The 21,122-nt window shown below is 37.0% G+C and overlaps 1 protein-coding gene across 5 annotated transcripts in view; it reads right to left on the bottom strand.

The window, feature by feature from the left end:
* adgrb2 (adhesion G protein-coupled receptor B2) overlaps positions 1-21,122 on the bottom strand; it is a 271,609-nt gene that overhangs the window by 93,208 nt on the left and 157,279 nt on the right. For all 5 annotated transcript variants that reach the window (XM_028461068.1, XM_028461072.1, XM_028461069.1 and 2 more), the window contains exons 7-14: positions 19,897-19,998; positions 17,361-17,467; positions 16,312-16,506; positions 14,306-14,374; positions 13,730-13,838; positions 12,079-12,225; positions 5,356-5,443; positions 4,594-4,696 (exon numbers count right to left, since the gene is read on the bottom strand). In XM_028461068.1, the coding sequence (XP_028316869.1) occupies positions 4,594-4,696; positions 5,356-5,443; positions 12,079-12,225; positions 13,730-13,838; positions 14,306-14,374; positions 16,312-16,506; positions 17,361-17,467; positions 19,897-19,998 (920 nt within the window). The remainder of the gene's footprint in view (positions 1-4,593; positions 4,697-5,355; positions 5,444-12,078; positions 12,226-13,729; positions 13,839-14,305; positions 14,375-16,311; positions 16,507-17,360; positions 17,468-19,896; positions 19,999-21,122) is intronic.

Below are 21,122 nucleotides of genomic sequence, written 5' to 3'. Positions count from 1 at the left end.
AATCGAGGTCAAATTGCATGTGAATCATGTTGTAATCAAAGCTTAGTGATGCGTTATATTGAAAGAAGACTCACTATGACTCAAGCAGTAAATCTATACAGTGATCCATAACTTAAACTGAGTAATCTTCACGTCAATATTTTAAAATGGATCCTCATTTGAATCGTTTGTCTGGTCTAGAATAGGTATTAAGCAGGGTTGGGGTCATTATAATTGTAAACGCGTCTCTGATGATAAATTACAAATATGGCGTAATTATAATCGTAATCGTAATTGTAATTTTGGAAATATGTTACCGTTGTAATCGTAATTGAGTTCACTTTGTAATTGTAGTTGCCCTGGAAATGCTATATATATATATATATATATATATATATATATATATATATATATATATATATATATATATATATATATATAAAAAAACAATAATAATACAATTTAATTAAATGCAAAAAAGGTTACACATATGTAGTTAACAATTAATACAATTGTCAAGTTTTCCCACTACCTGTCAGTATATTTTCATACAACAGTGTGAATGTAACTGATGTTTTGTACAAAGAGTTCATAGTTATTTCTAAATTCTAACTATTGTCCTCAGTTGGGCTTTTACATAAGATGTTTTAACATATGCACTAAATTATAAATGTAAAGATGCTAAAACGACATTGTACACACATACAAAGCTGCATACAACACAACACAACCTTAGATAAATAATAGTTAGTTAAATTGTAGTTGAATTTTAGTAATTGAGTAATTGTAATTGACTTTAAGGGGACAAATAATAATTGTAATTGATTTGTATATAGATGGAAAAAAAAAATGCCAGTCATCATAATCGTAATTGAACTGTATTTGAACATGGATAATTGAAAACGTAATTGGAATTTAAACCCTGAATTTAACCATGTGCGTGATTGTTTTGAATCAAATATTCAGCACAAAACATTTTTTTTTTATTCTTCTTCTTCACATTATCAAAACAACTTTGCAGAATCATGGAGATTGCAGAATTAGCAACTCTGATCAGTTTCAGATAGTTTTAGTTTTCTTGGTACACTCCTTTTTGGATTTAGCATTTTGACTGAGCTCCCCCCCATGGTAATGGGTAATATAGCAGTAACGCCGCAGTCAGACAGCGTCATCAATTATAGAGAAGAATCTTCTTGAAACATTTATTTCATTAATCAGTGCTTCAAATTCAAACCTGACTAGTGAGTATTTATTCCTCTAAGCTCAAGGTCACTCTTTCTTCTCTGAACCACACATGTATTGATATCCAATGAACGCAGCGGTCTCTGCACGAGTGGGCTTCAGACGATAGAGTGATGCAATGTTTATACACACAGGATCAAAAGACGAGGTGACACGGATTGATCGATGACGGTGCTTTGTTCTGCCTCACATGCAGATTGTTGTCACTGGATGTGCATTAGTGTGGTAAGCTCTGCTAGCATCCGGCTATCAATCATTGGAGGGCTTGCATGTACGCTGCAGGGAGGCCGACACCTGTGTGCTTCCACAAAGTCCATTTCGTTTTGTTGTGTTGAAGGTCGCGTTGAGTAGCAGCATGCACCTGAGTGTTTTTAAGTTTCCATTCACAAGCTGGAACAACATCTTCCTTAACAGCAGCCGTCCCCTTTTTCCTAAGATCAGCAGCCATTATCCAGTTCTATGTATTTATCGCCTCGAGTGCAAAATAGATATTGGTTTGAAGCAAATCAAGAAAAGTAAGCTGATGTAACGTGACTCATGCTTCATATCAAAGCTTGTGAATAAAAGAGAAAGAAGCTTGCTTTAGAAAATGAATCGAGAAAAAAAAAAAAAAAAAACATGGTGATGCTTTTTGATTGATAAAAGTAAGCAACAATAAAAATAAATTAGCAGAGAGAGCCTAAGAGCTCGCAACTGGAGAACAAACCAAGGCCGCCTTTGAAAAATTAAAAGGCAACATGAAGGACAGCATCAGAAGGGGGTTGAGGGATAATACTTGGCATATGGTTTAGTGGTCTACTGTAGGGACCTGGGGGTTTCTCTAGCCTCCTGCTGCCATACTATGAAACAACACACAATCAAATTAAGGCACCATGGATGCTGAAAGAAGCAGATGTCCTCTTAAAGATATGAGATCCTATGAAAAATATGGCCGAGGTTGTAGAATAGAGCATTTGTTTTAAGAACTGACAAGGTCAAGACCATGTAACGCCACCAGCGGCAGAAGAAATTTCATTTTCAATCAAAAGTTGCTCCGTGTGGCTAGAGCTGATGATGTGGATCGTAAGTTAAGTTGTGGCTTGAACTTGCAAATTATTGACTTGTTAATTACGTAACAGGAAGAAGATAATGCCACACATAGGCTGTGTTTCTCAAAACTACTTAAAAGTCAAGACTTCAAACTGTATATTTATTTATATATGGTGTCAGTATAAAAAGTTAAAATAATTATATGATAAATGATAGCAAATTGAGATTTTTCAACTGCCACAGTACGCCTGGTTGGGGTGGATTATGTTTAATTGTGGAATAGATCAAGCGGGTATCACATTAAAGGTAGGCCAAGTCATAAATCGACTCAAAATCGCACAGTGTATGCCTGCCTTTACACATATTAAGGTTAAAATGTGAACAAAATGTAGCGTCCTGTTATTAATGGCTGTTGTTGCACTTATGTTGGGTTTTGGTGTTCATCAGTTGTGGAGACAGTAATATGGTGCTTTAACTGGGCCAAAGAAAGAAGACCCAACCCGGCCCAAGCCAGAGAGACACAGGCCGAACCCTTTAAGCCTGAACTCATTTCAACCCGTGCACGCACATGTGGAATGCTCCGAAACCAGTTTCTTTGCTAACACAGCTTTAGTTACTTTACTATTTTTTATTTACTTTATTTATTTTCTTGTCACGCTACATACCGGTTTACTTCTGCCGTAAAGGATGTGGAAACACTGCTTGAACACACACAACTCAGAGACCTGCTTTCTATGTGACAGCACACAACTCCAGAGTGAGTCAGCATCCATTCATGCGTCTTTCTCAAAACACATCACCTTGTCATTAATTTACCGGGCAGTGTCTGAACCCACCCCAAGCCCAAACCTGACCCGACGGGTGTTAGAATAGGTGGCGCTGTAGTTAAGGAGTAATTAACCCCAAAACCTGCTGAAAATGGTTGTATTTCGTATAGAAGTAGTCTTGTTGATTGATCCTAGTCCAACTCTTGAACTTTTAGTGAGAGTATTTCAATTTGGCATACATTGTTGTGAAAACATAAAAGGTCAATACCCTGCTATTACAATTACATTTTGCTACTGGCTGAGAACAGTAGTTCGTAACATTTTGGTGGCCTCTCATGTAACTGTTAGCCCCGCCCCTTTTGGATAAACTAGCATCTGTGGTGAGTAGGTTGAATTGAGAGAATTGTGAATAGAGCGGTATAGTGAGTATTGCGTAGGTAATTAGCATAGCATAGATTGTTCTTTGGAGAGTTGATAGTATAGACTGGGTGTGTCTTAACTGCTTCCAAGAGCCCTGCCCGTAATCAAGGGTTTCGTTACTCTTTAGAAGAGGGAGGGGCTGGATAGAAAGAGAGAGTAAGAATGAAGTCCCAGGCTAAAATTTGGAAAGAGAACTAAGTTGTACGGCGTGATCGCGGCCAAGACAGTGACCTTCTATTATATTCCTGAACTCTTGTTTTGTGTGCTACACACATGCAATCAATAAATTGTGTACTTATGGTGATGCCCATTCTGCGAAACTTTATTATACTTGCTACGTTGGAAGTTTTAAAGAGCAGAATATTAAGAAGATAAAAGTTGCCGGTCTTGAAAGGAAATACAGAATGCATTAGCAACATTGGAAGATGAAGTGGTTGAGGGAAGGAGAATGAATGCAAAATGGTAATGGTAATGAAACACCACAATAATATTGAATCTCAGGTTTCAGTTGACAACAGCAAGAGATTGATTTCTTTGTTAGGATTTCAATGTGTGCATCTGAATTTATAAGTGAACTCACAAATATTGGAAAACACTTTCAGAACTGTTCAGCAACGCAGGGATAAAAGCCAATCCTTCTTACTGAGGCCCTGAAATGTGCATCTCATTAAACCAAAGCATGGTTTTTTTTTTCTTCTTATTGACGACACCCCAGGACTCGTTTTATATTAACACACTCCACTGTAATATAAACTGAATTGGTGCCAGGAGACGCTGCGATATAAAAAAGTCCAAAAGGTCCGCATTTATTCAGGTAATTCACCCATCTCAGTGGCGCTTTACAGCATGCAGCGCGCTTAATTTTATCTGAACTCCAGCAACATTGGCCGACTGGGAGAAGAGGATCCAGTTAGAGCCAGCCTTTTTCTTTTTCTTTCCAGCATTTGCTTATTCTACAAGTATATCATAAAAATGCAAACCTTTGCCAGGGAATTTGTTTCATTTGAAATCATTTCCATCTTTGCTGCGTACAACACACTCTTACGAAACCAAAATGATTTAATTTCAATAATTAAAACTTTCCAAACTTAGGTTACAGCCGACTAATTATTGGAAGGCAATGAGTAGAAAGTGGAAAAAAGTTATTTGAGCTTACATTTAAAATAGGTGACAGCTCCACCACTACCATAGGCTCACTGGGTTGTGGTTCTGGTCGTATTGTCACCGCCAAGATCTTGGAGTTGATCAATGCTGGAGGACTGTGGAAGACATAAAAAAGAGACTTATTGGCGTATTAGTTCAGGTTGAGTTGGTTGAATCACCAATAGTCTTGCTGTAGTTGGTAAAATAAATACATAAAGTAAAATCAGCAAACATACATTGGTAATATTTGGCAATCTGAAGATGAGATCTTAGTGAAAACCGAAATATTTAACAATTAACATTCAGCAGAGCTACAGGGAGGGAAAAAAGGGTTTAACAGATCTAGCTCATCCCCGACCAAGAGCGCTGACCTGAATAAAAGAGCCCTGGGCCAGCACAAACACCATATTAGAGTGCCCTTTTTGACACCCTCCAAATTGCTTCCAACTTCCACTTTTTTTCTTGCAAGTTTTGGGGCATGTATCTGTTTAACCTGATGAGGCATGTGTGTGTTTAAAGACCAGCATGTACCTACAAATATGCACTGAGTGCACAAGCAAACATGGAGGAAAACAATGAGATAGTCATTTCTGGTGTAATAACTCGGCCCTTGCAATGAGAGAGAAAAAAAAAAAAAACAACCAGGAAGAAACCAAGGTAATGGGATACCAATCCAAGAAAAATAAGATGTATCCAAGACAAAATAATTGTTAGGCAACGGAGTGGTGACATCATGTTGAAATCAAGTACAGAATATTAAAAATGTGATACTCACTTTGGTGCAGGTAAAATTACACCCAATGTTCTGTACAAGATGGCTCCGATGACATAGTACATCGTCGATTCAGAGTCAGTTTCAGTCTCTGAAGAAAGAAATAATATTATATATTAACAAATAGGCCCATTATTTCAAGTTACTACTTCAAGGACACCATGCACTCAGGCCAAACAACAAAGAGGTTTATTGGACACATAGAGCTCAGGATGAATGGCCTTTATAAATGATATTGCTTATGTCATGTAAATATAGCTTTAGTGTTCAAACAATACTTTTGAATTAGAAAATGACTCAAAAGTTTTGTTTTTTAGAATGTAGACCGCCTCCCCTAAACCTACAATACCCCAAATTCACTTTCATTTTTAAATAATTTCCATTCCTCTTTTTTGTTAGTATTTCAGACCTGTTCAAAAATCCAATAAAGCTAATTAACAAGTAGTTTATATAATGCTTCTGAATGAATCTCCCTATATAGTAATTAATTACATAATAATTACACTTGCCTTTCCCCCTTAGCTATAGTCCATTCATACCTCCACCCAAACACACACTAATATTTAAAGGTGTCCTAACCCAATATTGATAGGATATCGGTAGATATCAATAACAACAAAAAAATTAAATAATATCAGATTATTACGTACCTGCATCTAAAATCTGCGATAAAAAAGTTTTTATTCGATTTATTGAGATTAATTTTCAGTGACTTCTATTTAATTTAATTGATTTTATTAATTATGTGTAAAACCTTGGTTAATACAGCAGTTCCCAAACTTTTTATGTTGTGCCCCCCTGTAAAGAATTAAAAATAATAATAATTCAGAGCCCCTCTATCGCAACAAAGATACAATAAAATGGGCAAAACAATTAAACTTTTATTGAAAAAGGTACAAATTGTGATTATTCTTATTCAAAACTGATAAGAAATGATGTAAAACGTGCAATCATGCTTTCGAACAGTAACAGTAAAGAAAAAAAAAAGTTCTATTAGACATGATTAATGTTCAGCTAGGCTGTTCTCATAGTTGTATCAGGACATCCCTACTGATATTACTGCTTTATACCTACAAACATTTAGAATTTTTTCCACCCTTTTCAGCCAACCCTCTGCCTTTCATCACCCATCAATGCTGTTTCACTAAAAAATAAGCAGAGAACTCCCAAAGAGATGTAGTGTCCCTCTGTAAATGTCAGTCCCTTCCAGTAAGGGGAAGCAGAGAGGAAAAATATGGGTATATGTCAAGGAAATGCCACGCCCCCCCTTTGCCCTTTTACGTTAGGGGAAGCAATGGAGGAGCAGCAGCGAAGAGACAACGGGCAGAAGAATAGACGGAGGGAGTGATGGTATCAGACACACAGGGTGACTCATCTAAAATCTGTCTGCATCCTCCCCGAGAGGTAATATATTGCAGTAAAGGTGTGTGTGTGTGTGTGTGTGTGTGTGTGTGTGTGTGTGTGTGTGTGTGTGTCAAGACAGTCGAAGAGGAACAAGAGCGGGAGACAAAAAAGATCACGCCACTGAAAAAAGGAAGGATTGTGTAAGACGGCGAGGAGGCACAAAACAGATCAAAGTCAATACAATGAAGCCTGGGAGTTTGATGGATCCTAATTGGACAGTGTGTGCAAAGGCATGCAAATGAGAGAGAGTCAGTGGATTATGGGTAAATAGTAAATCAGTATGGGAGTGGGTGGGACTCCCACACAGGAGGATGATTAATGCCACAAAAGCACTCAATCAAAAAGGTTCCCATGAAGAGACTTCTCCGTCATGTTCCCTAATCTTCAATGTAATAATTAGTCACAAACGGCAACTTTTTATGTTTAAAAATAATAAAAAAATAAAATAAACATATATGAGAAAAGTTAATGAGGACACTTTCTGATCTGCACAACTAATATGAATTTCGGAAAACTTTTCCTTTTTCTCAGAAAACTAAAATAAATTCATAACCCTCAAGCTGAGGAGAATTTCATGACAAAAGAGCTACTGATGCCCTGTTGGTATATTTAGCTCCTAACGCTTCCCCTCATTATTGTTCTTCCATTTGTACAACATTGTGCAGAATATGTTGCAGCGTTTTGTTTGATACCAATGAACAAATGCACAAAGGCAACAACACACAAGTTTCACTGAAATGTCCATTCCTGCTTCTTAACTTCTTGTTCGAATTTCACAAAAAAAATACTTCTGTAAATGTTGCACTGGGAATGGTTTTGGTTATAACAAACATTTTCAGGGATACTGAGTAGTTCACAGCACAGATGAGAGTGAGTTTGAGGCACAGTTTATAAAGTTATAGTCATGGTTTTTTTATAGATATGTTATATAATCCTGCCATGTTTTTGAAAAATAGTAAGTTCAATACCATTTTTTGTAGCCTTGAACTCACTTTAGTTCACGGGCCAAATAACCCAGTTCAGCCAAACCAGAAAAACAAACTATTATTTGTCCAGTTTTAACACAGTGTAATGCACATCTGTCAAAATAAAGACTTTGATCATTTGAAAATGAGGTGACACACTACATACAGTAGTAATATTTCAGGTGTAGCCATTTAAATCAATTAATGTGAACATAATTCTTCTTATTTCCTTTAGAAATTTGACATCAAACTGGGTTGAATGTTGCCCCTGAGATAAGAAAAAAAAATATTTGACACTTCAGGAATAATGTCTTTCGTGTCATTTCTACGTTGAGCAAAATAATCCTGTGGGCCGGGTTGGAAGCTCTGGAGTATTGTTTCTCAAATGGTGGTACGTGTATCCCTAGAAGTATGCAATGGAACTATAGGGGGTACTTGGTAGGGAGAAAGTGGAAAATAAATAAATTAAACCCTATGGGGTTTTATAACTTTAATTTTTCCTTTAAAATGATAATCATAGTAATGATGATGGAAATTATCTTGATTAGAACATTAACTGAAAATACAATGGTCAGTTTTGATCTTGAACTACTGGATATGCACTAGCTGAAGAAGATGCATTTGGAAAAAAAGGTGAAACAAAGTGCAAGGCTGTGAGACGACTTCAATACTTGTTGCTGTGAGATACATTAGAGGGAGAGAGAGGAGTTTTTCACCTCAAAATCAAGGGAAAATAATTTAAGTCCCTGCCACTGAAGCGAGTCATGAGTCTATCAATCGACCATGTGTATGTCTGTTTATGCGCACATGTGCACACTGAAAGGTGCCACAGGGTCTTTATGAGCATGTTTAAGCTGTCCGTCCAAGATTGGCTTTCATTACCGCGTAAATGAACCAAACAAACTGATAGCGATCAAGTGAGGACCTCCACTTACCAACTGCCAGAGTGAAGAGATTGAGCTCCCATGGGGCTGGGAAGCACTAACAATGTCCTAATTCATAAAGCTATGTGCACACTGGATGAGACAATTTCCAAAGCCGTGTCTGCTGAAATGCTGATGACACGGCCTGAATCACTTATGGGAAAAACCCCCATGACAATGCTATGCAGCTGGTAATCTCTCTATTTCACCACAAGAAATGAACTCCTGAAATATCAACCAGCAAAAGGCATTAACCTTGTGGAAACGATCCAATATTCACAGACAGATCGTACCAATTGTAAAAAGAAGAAGGTAGAATATGAGCTGCAAGGTGTCAAACTGAGCATAAAGGGCTAAATAAAGCAGGTAAACTACCACAAAATGCTCCAAAGTCAGAATGCAAAATGACTTTAGTGCCCATTAATGGCACGCATTTTGTCAATGATACAAGCTCAACATCTAGTCAGCCGTGATTTGTATAGTTTACAGCTTGTCTCACGTTTAATCTGGATGGAGGATGAGCTGCCAGACTGAAAATCTGCCCCTCATTTCCTGTGAGAAGTGACCTTTGTCTGCGTTAGTAGTTGGATTCCCATCTGCCTCAGTATTTCTCTAATCACCACCACCTTCAACACACTCCCAGCGTGTTTCCCTTTAATGTGTGTTTTAGGTGTTTCCTGATATTGTCTTTCCATCAACTGCCTCCTTTGATGCATTTGGACAATGCTGTTCTTGCTTCTTGTTTAATTGAAAAATATATAGAGAAAACAATTGCGCTTCTGTTTTCATGATCTGTCAAGGATTTGATGTTGTCAAGTTAAGACAAACTCTTCCTAACAGATGGAAGTTCTTGTCCAGCATACATGTGTCTTTAAAGGTCCTATATTATGCTCTTTTTCACCCATCTCCATTTGTTCTAAAAACCTAGCATTTGAGGTTTATCTTCCCAAACTTGCCTGTTTTCCAGAGTTTTAGCCATCTGAAAAGTGACTTTCTGAGCAGTTCTAAAAACGGGCTGTTTGGGGCCTTCATGCATATTCATGAGTAGGCGTGTCAGTAGACGCACACTTCATGCCCCGCTCTCAGTGATCACCAAAGCAATTTTCTTTTTGCTAGCCACACACTGTTATTGTTTTCAGCCAAAAAACTGCACATTACAGTAAAACACATGGCTATTTAAGTGGCTATTGTGATTGTGAGTCCGTCTCAGTGTTTCAGGTTGTGTTTATCACAGCAGCAGCAGCAACGGAGTAATTCAGCTGTTTCAAACATTCACTGGCTGCTAAGTCACTTACTTTTCCTTATCTCTATTAACTACAGGAATAGTGCATTTCAGGTAATAATCATTTGTTTTGTCCAACCACTGCATCACATTGTGTCACAAACTTGTCAGATCAAGTCAAAGGCGATACTAGGCGATGTAGCTGATACTAAAAATGGAACGACTCAGCACATTGAAAAATTGCTTGCGTGGGCATGGTTTGTAGGGGGCGTCGCTTGTACTGCAGTTATATATACTTCCATTTGGTACTTACACCGGCAGCAGGCACTTCCTTAGTAATGTCACTAAAGTTTTTTTTTTTTTCTCTCGTTTTTCAGAAGAGGGCAGAGCGGCAGCTCAGTGAGCAGGATTAGTGAGGATTGCTCAGAGATGCAGGAAGAAAGCCCAATAATACTTTGTGGGTGTTTTTGATAAGGAATTAACATTGTGACAAGAATAAAAGCTCAAAAAGTTTAATTTAGCATGATAGAGGACCTTTAACACATACCTGTTTCACAGTGAAGTTGGTCCTCATTGAGGGGAACAGATACTAGAAGTGTTTCCCAACCTTTTTTTACCCATGTACCCCTTGTCCTTTTTTTATCATATTGTGAGTACCATTTTAGATTTGGCCCGTAGAAGAAAAAGAAAAATGACAGTATTGTTTAAATTACTTAAAAATTCAGTGTAGATATCTCAAATTCACAAATTTAATGAAACTCCACAATATTTTGTAAGGCTCGCCATGTTCCCATGCTTATATCACACGATGGCAGTTGTTGAATTGCTAAAGTGTCAAACGAACTCTCAATTTTTCCATACATTTGCAAATTCCCACAAACAATTCTACAAAATTCCTCTAAATTACAAAAAATGTGTAACAAAAGTTTAAGTTAAGATTCAGCAGGGACTGATATTGAAAGTTTGGCAACAATGATGAACAATTGCTCTTTCTTTTTCTTGCCCAAAATCTGCAGCTCATTTGAGATGAAACTTGTCCGTATTTGGCCCCTGAACAACAGTGAGATTAAGACCTGTGCTCTAAAGTCTCCTTTCTCAGAGTTTCAGTTTACATTTTTGGGGATGACACATAGGTCCTTTCTGTGCTACATTTGCACGTTTTTCCCGTGCTTCAATGGATTTCCTCCCACCATCCCAAAAAGTTGGAGTCTCTGGATTGCCCATTGGAGTGAATGGGAGTGTCAGTGTTTGCTCAGTAATGGACTGGACTACCGCTGACAAGAACTAGAGATGTGAAAGTGAAAATGTGAATGAATACATTACCAGCTAAATAATTTTTAGTTCATGGCTACACATTTACACTTTTAGTTTGGCACAGTCTTTAAATCAACAATTGAAGATTGGCCAAATATTTTCAAAACCAAATAAACCAATTTTTCCACAATAAATGTGTATGTAATGAAAACATATTAATTCAATGTAATAGCATTGAATGTAGCTTAGAACTTGTTTTAATTCTGATGTATTTGGTATATCAGGTAGTTATTCCATCAGACAGCAGTGCCAGATTTCTGTCATTGGACTTTCACAGTTTTGCATTAAGTTTTAGAACCTAGGAGTGCAGCACAAACACATTTCGGTCCATATTTTCATTCTATTTTTTAATGTTTCCTTTCCTGGCAGGCCAATTAAAATGGATGACAAACTGTAATTATCCATAGTTTGGACACTCCTGCTTTAAAAGAGGTCATAACAAGATAAAGAAGCTCATCTTTTTACCTTCCGTAATTGGTTGTCCTGTACAGGGTTGCAAGGAAGTGGCTTTGTTAACAATCCTTACATCTAAAGCTAGTGGTGCTAACAAGAGATAAACAAGGTCTTCAAGAATGACCCTAGTGTTTGTCCTTTTTACATTAAAGTAAAGTTACGACACATATAACGTAAGCTGTCCATTGTTACAAATAATAGCACTAGTGAGTGGTGTGCACTGTTTTCTTCAAGGTTGTATCTATTTTTTTCTTCTCTTGTATTTGCTATTTTCCCTGTTTTTAAAAGGTTGAACGTGAAGGAAAAGTCTTTACTTGCTGCCAAACATATCTGACAACAGATTGATGAAGATGAAAAGCTACAGCTTGTTGGCCGTCGAACACTGCCTAACACAGAGAACGGCAGTGTTGAGACCTGAAAGAAACATCCGTCTTATCTCTCTCACCCTCAGTGGGGATGATGAAGACCTCTTTTGGGATGTAAAGTTTATCCTCTGCTGTTCTGGCCCAGTCTTTCATCCCTCGCCGGCCTTTCATGGGAAAGTTGATATCGCTGGAAACTGCTGACACCGGCTCTCGTTGGATGGTTATCACTGAAAAACAAGACGCGCGATGAAGTCTCAAAGAAACTGGTTTGCTGAGCTGTGTCTGAAGCAAAGAGTAAAAACACAAGGATCACAAATCCAGAAAACTTAGGAGTGAAATGGTTTTAAGGAAATAAATACAAATGTTTTGGTGGATTTCCACTGCAGATGTTGAGATTTGAGTTTTACTTCATAAAACAAGAATATAGTTTAAAAAGGAAGAGTACCGATACCTCAACTCCAACTTAATTTGCAAAAAATTGGTCTGTAGAGAATGTGAATCATCTTTTCCACTTTGAAGCTGTAGTAGCAGCTAGGTGTAAATCGTGATCAGATAACAGTTTTACTGCACATTAATGCTGGAGGTTTCAAATAAGCAAATCTAATTCTGTTAGAGGTGTTCATCTCCTTATAGTCTTTTGTACTCCTTGTCTAACCAAGGTCTGGGAACCCCTAGGGATCAGTGAGCCATAAATTGTGGTTCAACTTTTATTTTTTTTCTCTAGCTAGTAATCTATGCGCTCCATTATGTAAGTTATCCACTGCGCCAAGATTATAGCATTCGTTGCCAAACACTCCATTTTCCTACATGATTATTAATTCTACGCATAGTACCATTTAAGTTCAGTGTAAAGAAAATGTAGAATTTTCCTCAAGTTCATTCTCGAAAACATGTCTGTTACGTTATAGGAAAAAAAAAAAAAACAGGATTTTTTGCCTACAAGATGAGGGCAACATTAGCTGGGTTTCCATTACACATTTTCGCTAAATAAAAGCGATATTTCTAAATGTCGACAAAGTATAGTTCCGTTCTGAAAGTGATTCCATTGAAGGTTGTTTTATGCTGGAGTCTCACAACTCCTGTAAAATCTCTTCCAGCGAGACTTCTCTGCAGGAAGAAGGACGCTCCAAACCTCCTTATAACACTCCGTATTCCTTTGTTGTTTCACGTCAAATGTGCCAGTAATGATTTTAAAGTATAATGCTAAGAAATGTCCCGGTCTCCTGTTTACGAGTAGCGCGTCATGTTTTCTCGGACAGAAGTGGTCATGTGACCAGGTACGTCACATTCTGTGACGTGTATTTGCGGAAAAAGTGTTCCCATAGCGCTTTTGTGACACATTTCAATATTGAAATGCCTGACATTCCTCCACATGAAAGCGTAAAAACTTTTTGGGGATATTTAAGTGTTTTTTTGAAATTCATGTGTTTCCGTTCACAGTTTTTATTGCTCTATTTAGATTTTACAAGGGTAATGGAAACACAGCTAATGTTTAGCTCTAGATCTAGTCGTTCTACGTTAAGACATACACTAAATAGCATTAATCTACCTAAAGATATGTTATCCAGTTTGGTAGGTCAGAAAACAAGCATTTAACAAAAACATTGACATACCTAAGTCTTAAAACTAGGAGCTAAATGAAGCAGTGATTAAAGCAGCACATGTCTTTGATACCACAGTAAATTAATCTTTTATACATTTATATTTTGTTTGAATGTTGGCCACACTTACTAAGGTTGTTGGTAACCACCAGAAAACTCTGAAAAGGCTTCTGAGCTTCCCCAATGAGGTGAATAAAATCTTCTAAAATCCTCATCAGCAAAGCAGCCCCGGGAGCGACCTGCGTATCAAAAAAAAAGAAAAAAGAAAGGATGTACATCACCATCATGATTCTAATAATGATAATCACCATCATTACAATCAGCATCATTATCATCATCATCATCATCATCATCATCATCTCATCATCCGAGGCCAACTTTCAATGAGTTTTGTCCAACTGTCTACAACTATTTAATCCATCACATCTTACAACACCGAATGTGCTGCAAGACTCCAAGCACACCTCAGTGTCAGAGGCTTTTAATTACCAGGTTAACCACTCGATTTTCCAAGCAGGTGTTCTTTTATGAGTTTAATCTTTAAACACTAATAATGAATGCGTTGCAAACCAACCATTGGCAATTAAATTAACGTCCATCTCAGCATTTTGGAAGTTTGTTGAAGCGAATGGTTTGGAAAAAAATGTACACAGGAAAGGCAAACTTCCTATAAGTGGAACACAGTTATATACAGTAGAGACTTTACCTGGTGAATGTCCTCCCATTTGTCAAGATTTTCAATGTCCAACATGTGGCTGACAATCTGGAAGAATTTCTAGATGAAAGACAAAATCATCATCATAAGTTTGTGTTCACATACAGCCCTAACACATTGTTCATGAGCATTTCGTGACTTAAGAAAAGACAAATACGTGTGAAGAACACTTCCCAGTATTTGTAAATCATTACTGGTTAGCGCTGGGCTGTGCTTGAAATGGTTCAATATTTATTCTAGTCTCCATTTCTTTAATTTCAGACACTCAATAGTGGAAAAACAGCAAAAAGGCTTCCATTTAAAACCTTAACTCTGCTGAACACAAAACGTTTTTATCCAATAAAGTACAGTATATGATCTTACAGATGATAACTGGGATGATGCTTGGAAGAATGCAAAAATCTTAAGTGTTTGTAATAAGGTAAAGGCAGTTCAGTTAATGATACTGCACAGGGCGCCTATCTCTCCCTCCCTCTGCCATAAATGTAACTCCAGTTTATCCCCACAACGCCTAAAGTGTAGGACAGAAATATGTACGCTCACTCACTGCTTTTGGTCTAGTAGGAAAATCCAGCGGTTTTGGCACATCATAGAGCAAGAAATTAACAAAATCCTACATAATAATCCAGATGGTGACTTCTTGGTATATCTAATACTTCTATTACTGACAGATACAAGAGGGAACTCTAAAAAAGTCTTTTAAACTGGATCACAGACAAGGCCCCTTCCAAGGTACAATGGAAGAGAGTCATACTTGATTACATTCCACTGGACTGCTTATCATGTAAACTACACTCCAAAGACGACGTCTTTCGCAGAACATGGGAACCTTTTCTGTCATATATTGGACTAAATATGTTCACTATTCTTACAAGTGGCTTTGTGCTATAGACACAAACTGTTGTTCCTTTTTTGTTTTTCATTTTTTCGATAACTATCTTTGTATTCACAACGTACTCTTTCTTTACTGATGCAGTTATATAGTACATTATATATATGCTAAGCCTGACAGCTGTTTGACTTTGAATGTCTATCATATAGTACATATGAGCCAAGTGTGTGTGTGTTTTGTTAAGCTGTTAAAAACCAATTAAATATATTTGAAAGAAAAAAAATTACTTCCTCTCTAAGGTTTGTTTTCTACTACGCTTCCTTTGTTGACATTTTTGCGCATTGCATTGTGGGACGTGGAGTCCTGTTGACAGATGGATAGAAGTGTTTTTACTTCATCCTTTATTGGGTGACCGTGGCTCAGGTGGTAGAGGGGTCCTCTTCTGATCGAGAGGTTGGGGGATTGATCCCGGTCTATACCTGTCTATGTGTCGAAGTGTCCTTGGGCAAGACGCCGAACCCTAAGTTGTGCCCAGTGGTTGACTTGCACGGCAGCTCTGTCCCATTGGTGTGTGAATGTGAGAGTGAATGGGTGAATGAGCTGATATGATAAAGCACTAGAGTGCCGCTATATAAATCAAGTCCATTTACCATTTTACTATTCATTCTCACCGTGATTTCATTGCCAGACAAGGAGGAAAATGATTTGCTTGAGACTAAATGTGTTCTAGTTTGTTCCCGTGATTCCCCCGAGGCTAGTGACAGCGTTCAGTTTAGTAAGGCATCTTTTAATTACAGTATAATTACATCAAAATACGGGATATTTACATTAATATACTAATACTGGACAATGGCGGAAAAGAGGGGTAAAATACAGGAGTTTCCCAGCCAAAACGGCATACTTGACAGGTATGATCCACATCCCAAAAATGCAATGCCAGAAACATTTCTGTTAAACAATGGTCATAAAAACAAACTTTTGAGTGAAAATATCAACCATTTCTGCCTTGTTTTTAGAGGAAATTGTCTTTGATTGTCCAGCAGCTTTAATAGCTAAAGAGAAGCATTTTTGATATCTTGTAAATATCTGTGGGCAAAGCGACTGATGGCTACTGGGAGTTGCCATCACCAACGCATCACGCAGAGGACGGGCGGGCCTCGCCTACCTGCACGTCGTCGGGAGCTGGGATGTAGGTTGCTCTTTTGAAGGTGTCAGTCACATTTCGTAGAATCTCCGTGGAAAAGAGAAGGTCGCCACTGAAGTAGCTCCTCCTCTGCAATAGTTCCAGGAGACTCCGTACGATCTGAGACATGCCCTCCCCAGCCAGGGTCCTCTGACCCTTCGCGAGATGCTCTCGTAACTGTGAAGAAATAGACAGAAGAGTACAGTCATGTAACTTCTATAAGACGTAGGTTTCTGTTATGCTCTCTATCAGAGAAAAAGTGCTTTCAGAGTGAAAGACTTTATCAAAATTGCAAATTTTCGACGGGTGAAGGTATAAGTAATGTTCAGCGACAATTTACACAAACAAATGGTTGCTTGGCAACAATGGATCTGAAACTGGATCTCACCAATTGGGAGATGCAGAAAGGAGAGCTATTGGCAACTGAAATGCCAAGACAGAGAGAGGGAAGAAAGTGAAAGAGATCAAACGGTAACAGCAATATCACCGAAATTAATTACTGACTCCTGGCATGAATGAAGGGTTGGGAAAGAAGTTAACAGTGCAATCAGCTTGATCACATGACGTTTCTGACCCCGTCTGCTTCCACCGTCAACAGAGAAATAAAAAAAAAAGGTTGAAGTTCAAAGGGCAGTGAAGCAGTCTCGCTGATGAACACATTCATTAGCTGTGTTCGTTAATTTATACAAGGGAGTGCACATCTTGGGAAAAGGTAATTAGAGATAGCGGCACGCCATGAGCAAGGATCATCGTCTATATACTGATTTTCTTTTAAATAACCCCCCCAACAAAAGGAAAGTCTTTCAAAAACAGTCATTTGAGGTTTGACACTGTTCCTGGAGACGGACCTGTGTGAACGGGGTCAGTTATGATAGCGTGTCATCATGCAGCTGGCAAACGAAAATGATGCAATCTTAAAACAACAACGTTTCTGACGAGGAATAAAATAAAGTTTTGAAAGTTGTAATCAATAGAACGGGCTTGTGTGTGGTTGTTCACCAAGGCCTGATTTTTTTAAAAAGAAAACTTACAGATAAATGTAAATATCTATATTCAAGGGAGACGCATCTGGCGAAGCTCGGAGGACCCCAGAAAGCAACTCCGTTATTGTCCAGCATACAACGACGACTAGCAGATCCTGGAGAGAAAAGCAAAAAAAAAAAAAAGTATCTTAGATTTAACACAGATTAATTAACTTTAAACAATAAATACAAGTCTGAATCATTTCATGTTGTTTTAAATTTTTATTTTCAAGTTTGTTTTTGTTTGATGATTTACATTATTACATTTATTGACCTAAGTTTAGAGGCATTATCATACCCAGAACTATGTAAAGGAATAGGTTAATGTTTTATTTTGTAATTTATTGGTCTTGATTGAAGCAAAACAGTTATAACTGCGAGTATAATACATTTAAGAAACATTTTGAGATGGAGGCTTCAACATAGACTAGCATTAAATGACTGATAACTTACATATGTTATATTTTATGTATTTTATAAAACACTCACTGGCTCGACAATATTACAACTAGCACCAGGAATTATTTTTATATATCAACTTCATTAAGTGATGTTAAACCCAAATTTGGATATTGTATTTTAACCAATACATTCACATATTTTGAAAGAAAATAACTCAGCGTTGAAGTAATTTTCCCTAAAACATGTTTGAAACAGACATATTCTGTTCAGCATCTTATAATAGTCTAAATATGCCATTTTGAAGAGTTATGTGTTTAGCTTTGCCCTTGATTTTTGCTTTTCAGGGGTGAAAAAACTGCATTTCATTCAATAATGCAATATGCATATTATGCTTTTTCTACTTCTATGCATGACTGATTAAAGAAAAATGACCTAAAAAAGTGATTATAGGCATTAGACGTAAGTTCAGAGTCGTCTGTGCTCATGAAACAAACGGAATGCAAATACAAATTTGTGATGCTAATGATACTTCTTTTCTTTTATTTATTTTTTTAATGCAGCACTATATTTTATTGCTACAATAGCACATGGTACTATATTGTGGACATGCTACAGCTACCCTACCAATTGCTAACAACAAAATTAGTAGCTAATTGTTACATTTTTGTTACCACATGGTACTATATTGTGGACATGCTACAGCTACCCTACCAATTGCTAACAACAAAATTAGTAGCTAATTGTTACATTTTTGTTACCACATGGTACTATATTGTGGACATGCTATAGCTAGCTTACCAATTGCAAACAACAAAATGAATACCTATATGTAAAATTTTTGTTACCACATGGTACTATATTGTGGACATGCTATAGCTAGCCTACTAATTGCTAACAACAAATTGAATAGCTATATGTTAAATTTTTGTTACAATAGCACATAGTACTATATTGTCGAGAATATAAAAGTTAGTGTGCTCATGCTATAGCGAGCCGACCAATTGCTAACAACAAAATTAGTAAACTGTATATGTTCAATTTTTGTTACAATAACACATGGTACTATATTGTGGACATGTTATAGCTAGCCTACCAATCACTAACAACATAATTAGTAGCTATACGTAAAATTTTTGTTAACACATGGTACTATATTGTGGACATGCTATAGCTAGCCTACCAATTGCTAACAACAAATTGAATAGCTATAGGTTAAATTTTGGTTACAATAGCACATAATACTATATTGTCGAGAATATAAAAGTTAGTGTGCTCATGCTATAGCTAGCCTACCAATTGCTAACAACTAAATTGGTAGCTATATGTTATATTTTTGTTCAACGTAGCATGCTATATTATTATTAGCATAATATGTGCATACATCATGCTTTTTTGAGTTAAGCTTTTTCTTTTTTATCATTGTTGGAACGATACTATAAATAGTTTTGAAAAGGTTTAGGCTATCTATTTTGTTGCTAAAAATCAAACCAACATTTGATTGATTTGCCAGTTTCAATGTCCTATAATTTATTTTATTTATTCTTTTTATTTAAGTAGGGACAGCACATATCAATGAACACTCAACAAATGTAAATGTCAGATTATGGCCATATGCTAGTTTCCATCTGTTGTCCATAGACAGGCTGAAGTAAAAAAAAAACAAAAAAAAAAAAAAAAAAAACATACTTAACAATAAAACAAGGCAAGACAAAATAATATACAAAATGATTACATACAGGACAAGGAACATAGGGATCATAAAATACAGTAACTTTACATTTAAATAAATTAGCCCCATTTCAAACCTGTGCCTTTCCCACTTTTAAATAGCCTGTGTACATTAGCAGTAGTCCTATGGCGTTGAACCAGGGTAATAGTAATTTGCCATGTAAAAGTGAAATGCAGGCCAGTAGTTATCCTGAACTGCCACGTCGAATTACCTTAGTGTTACACACTGAGGTTAATTTGGGCATTTGAGCGTTACATAATATCTAAAGGCGAGATAATTCTTAAATGCTTTAAAATATCATCTCCAATCTATATTTAGTTTGAACTTGTGAACATTGCTTCCATTACATAACTGCTTCAGTGGCAGTGGAATGGATCCCAGTTGGTTTATCAGTTAAAAGAACATACGACTAACCAGTAGCATTAGTTGGACACTTGTTGTAGACAGTCTCTCCAGCTGAGGCCCTTTTCCAGGTCATAAGGAGAATGTTCTCATCTTTGCATATCTCATGAGGAGCTGTAACATAGGGAAAGAAACAGAAAATCACACACGCCAAAAACAGAGATGAAAAAAACCGACAGAAAAGCCTCAAAATAATAGAATCATATCAACGCTTTCCCATTCCCTTGTACGTTTCTCATTGCTACCTGCCAGTGTCACTGCCTTGCGACAGTATCTCATTCCCACTTCATCTCATAACACTGATGAAAAAAAAAAAAAAAAAAAAAAAAAACGGGAAAAAGCATGAAGCTCAGAAGAGATTCCAAGGGGGCAGACGAGTGTTGGCAGGAGCTGAGACAAAGAGATGAAGAGGGACGGAGAGAACAGGCAGAGAGAGAGAGCAGCGAAAACATGATGTGATTTTCCTTGTCTTGTTTAAAAAGAGGCTTGGGAACGAGTAAGAACAGAGAGGTCAGTGTTGAGGCTACAGCGCTAAAGGTTTATCACAGTAAGTCTGTCAGCTTAGTGCAAAAACACAAAACAAACTATACATATTCTCAAAGCACGAGTCAAGAGGAGGTGCTTATTAAACAACAGTGTTTCCTCCAGTGACTGACACTGACAGCTCAGCCTTAGCCCATTGAAGATCCAAACCACCACAAGGGAGAGGGACACGGAGGAAAAATGAAGCAAGAGAGTGAACTGCGAGAGATTAAACAGGCAAAACAGTGACAAATGGTGTAACTCAAGGTAAAGGGAGAATCAAAATAAGGCGTCGCAGAGCAAAGATGTGCCAAATTAATGGAGAGAGAAAGATGGATTGCTATGAGAAGTAAGAGGGAAAAAGAAAGAGGAAGCAATAAAATGAGACGAAAAGGTGTATAAAAATGGTGCTGGAAGCAATAATATGTGTTTTGGTCATTGGTTTTTCTGTTTAGAAAATATATATCATGACTGGTTATTCATTTTTCATTTTAAAATTCAAAATTCAAAAGATTTTAATTTATTCATTCGGGTCAAAGAAGGGATAAAGAAAACTTTAAAACATCAGTTGATTTGCAATTTTTAATCAAAAAAAGTGAAATGTTAAAACATCAACGAAAGGGGATACAAAAAAAAAATAAAATAAATAAAATGTCATTATTTTTTATTTCTTATTTTCTTCGACCTGTGTTTTCATTCTCTCTCCAACTTCCAGT

The sequence above is a fragment of the Gouania willdenowi genome, chromosome 11 (assembly GCF_900634775.1).
Source record: "Gouania willdenowi chromosome 11, fGouWil2.1, whole genome shotgun sequence".
Taxonomy (NCBI): domain Eukaryota; kingdom Metazoa; phylum Chordata; class Actinopteri; order Blenniiformes; family Gobiesocidae; genus Gouania; species Gouania willdenowi.
This window is presented reverse-complemented; position numbering and strand designations above follow the sequence as displayed.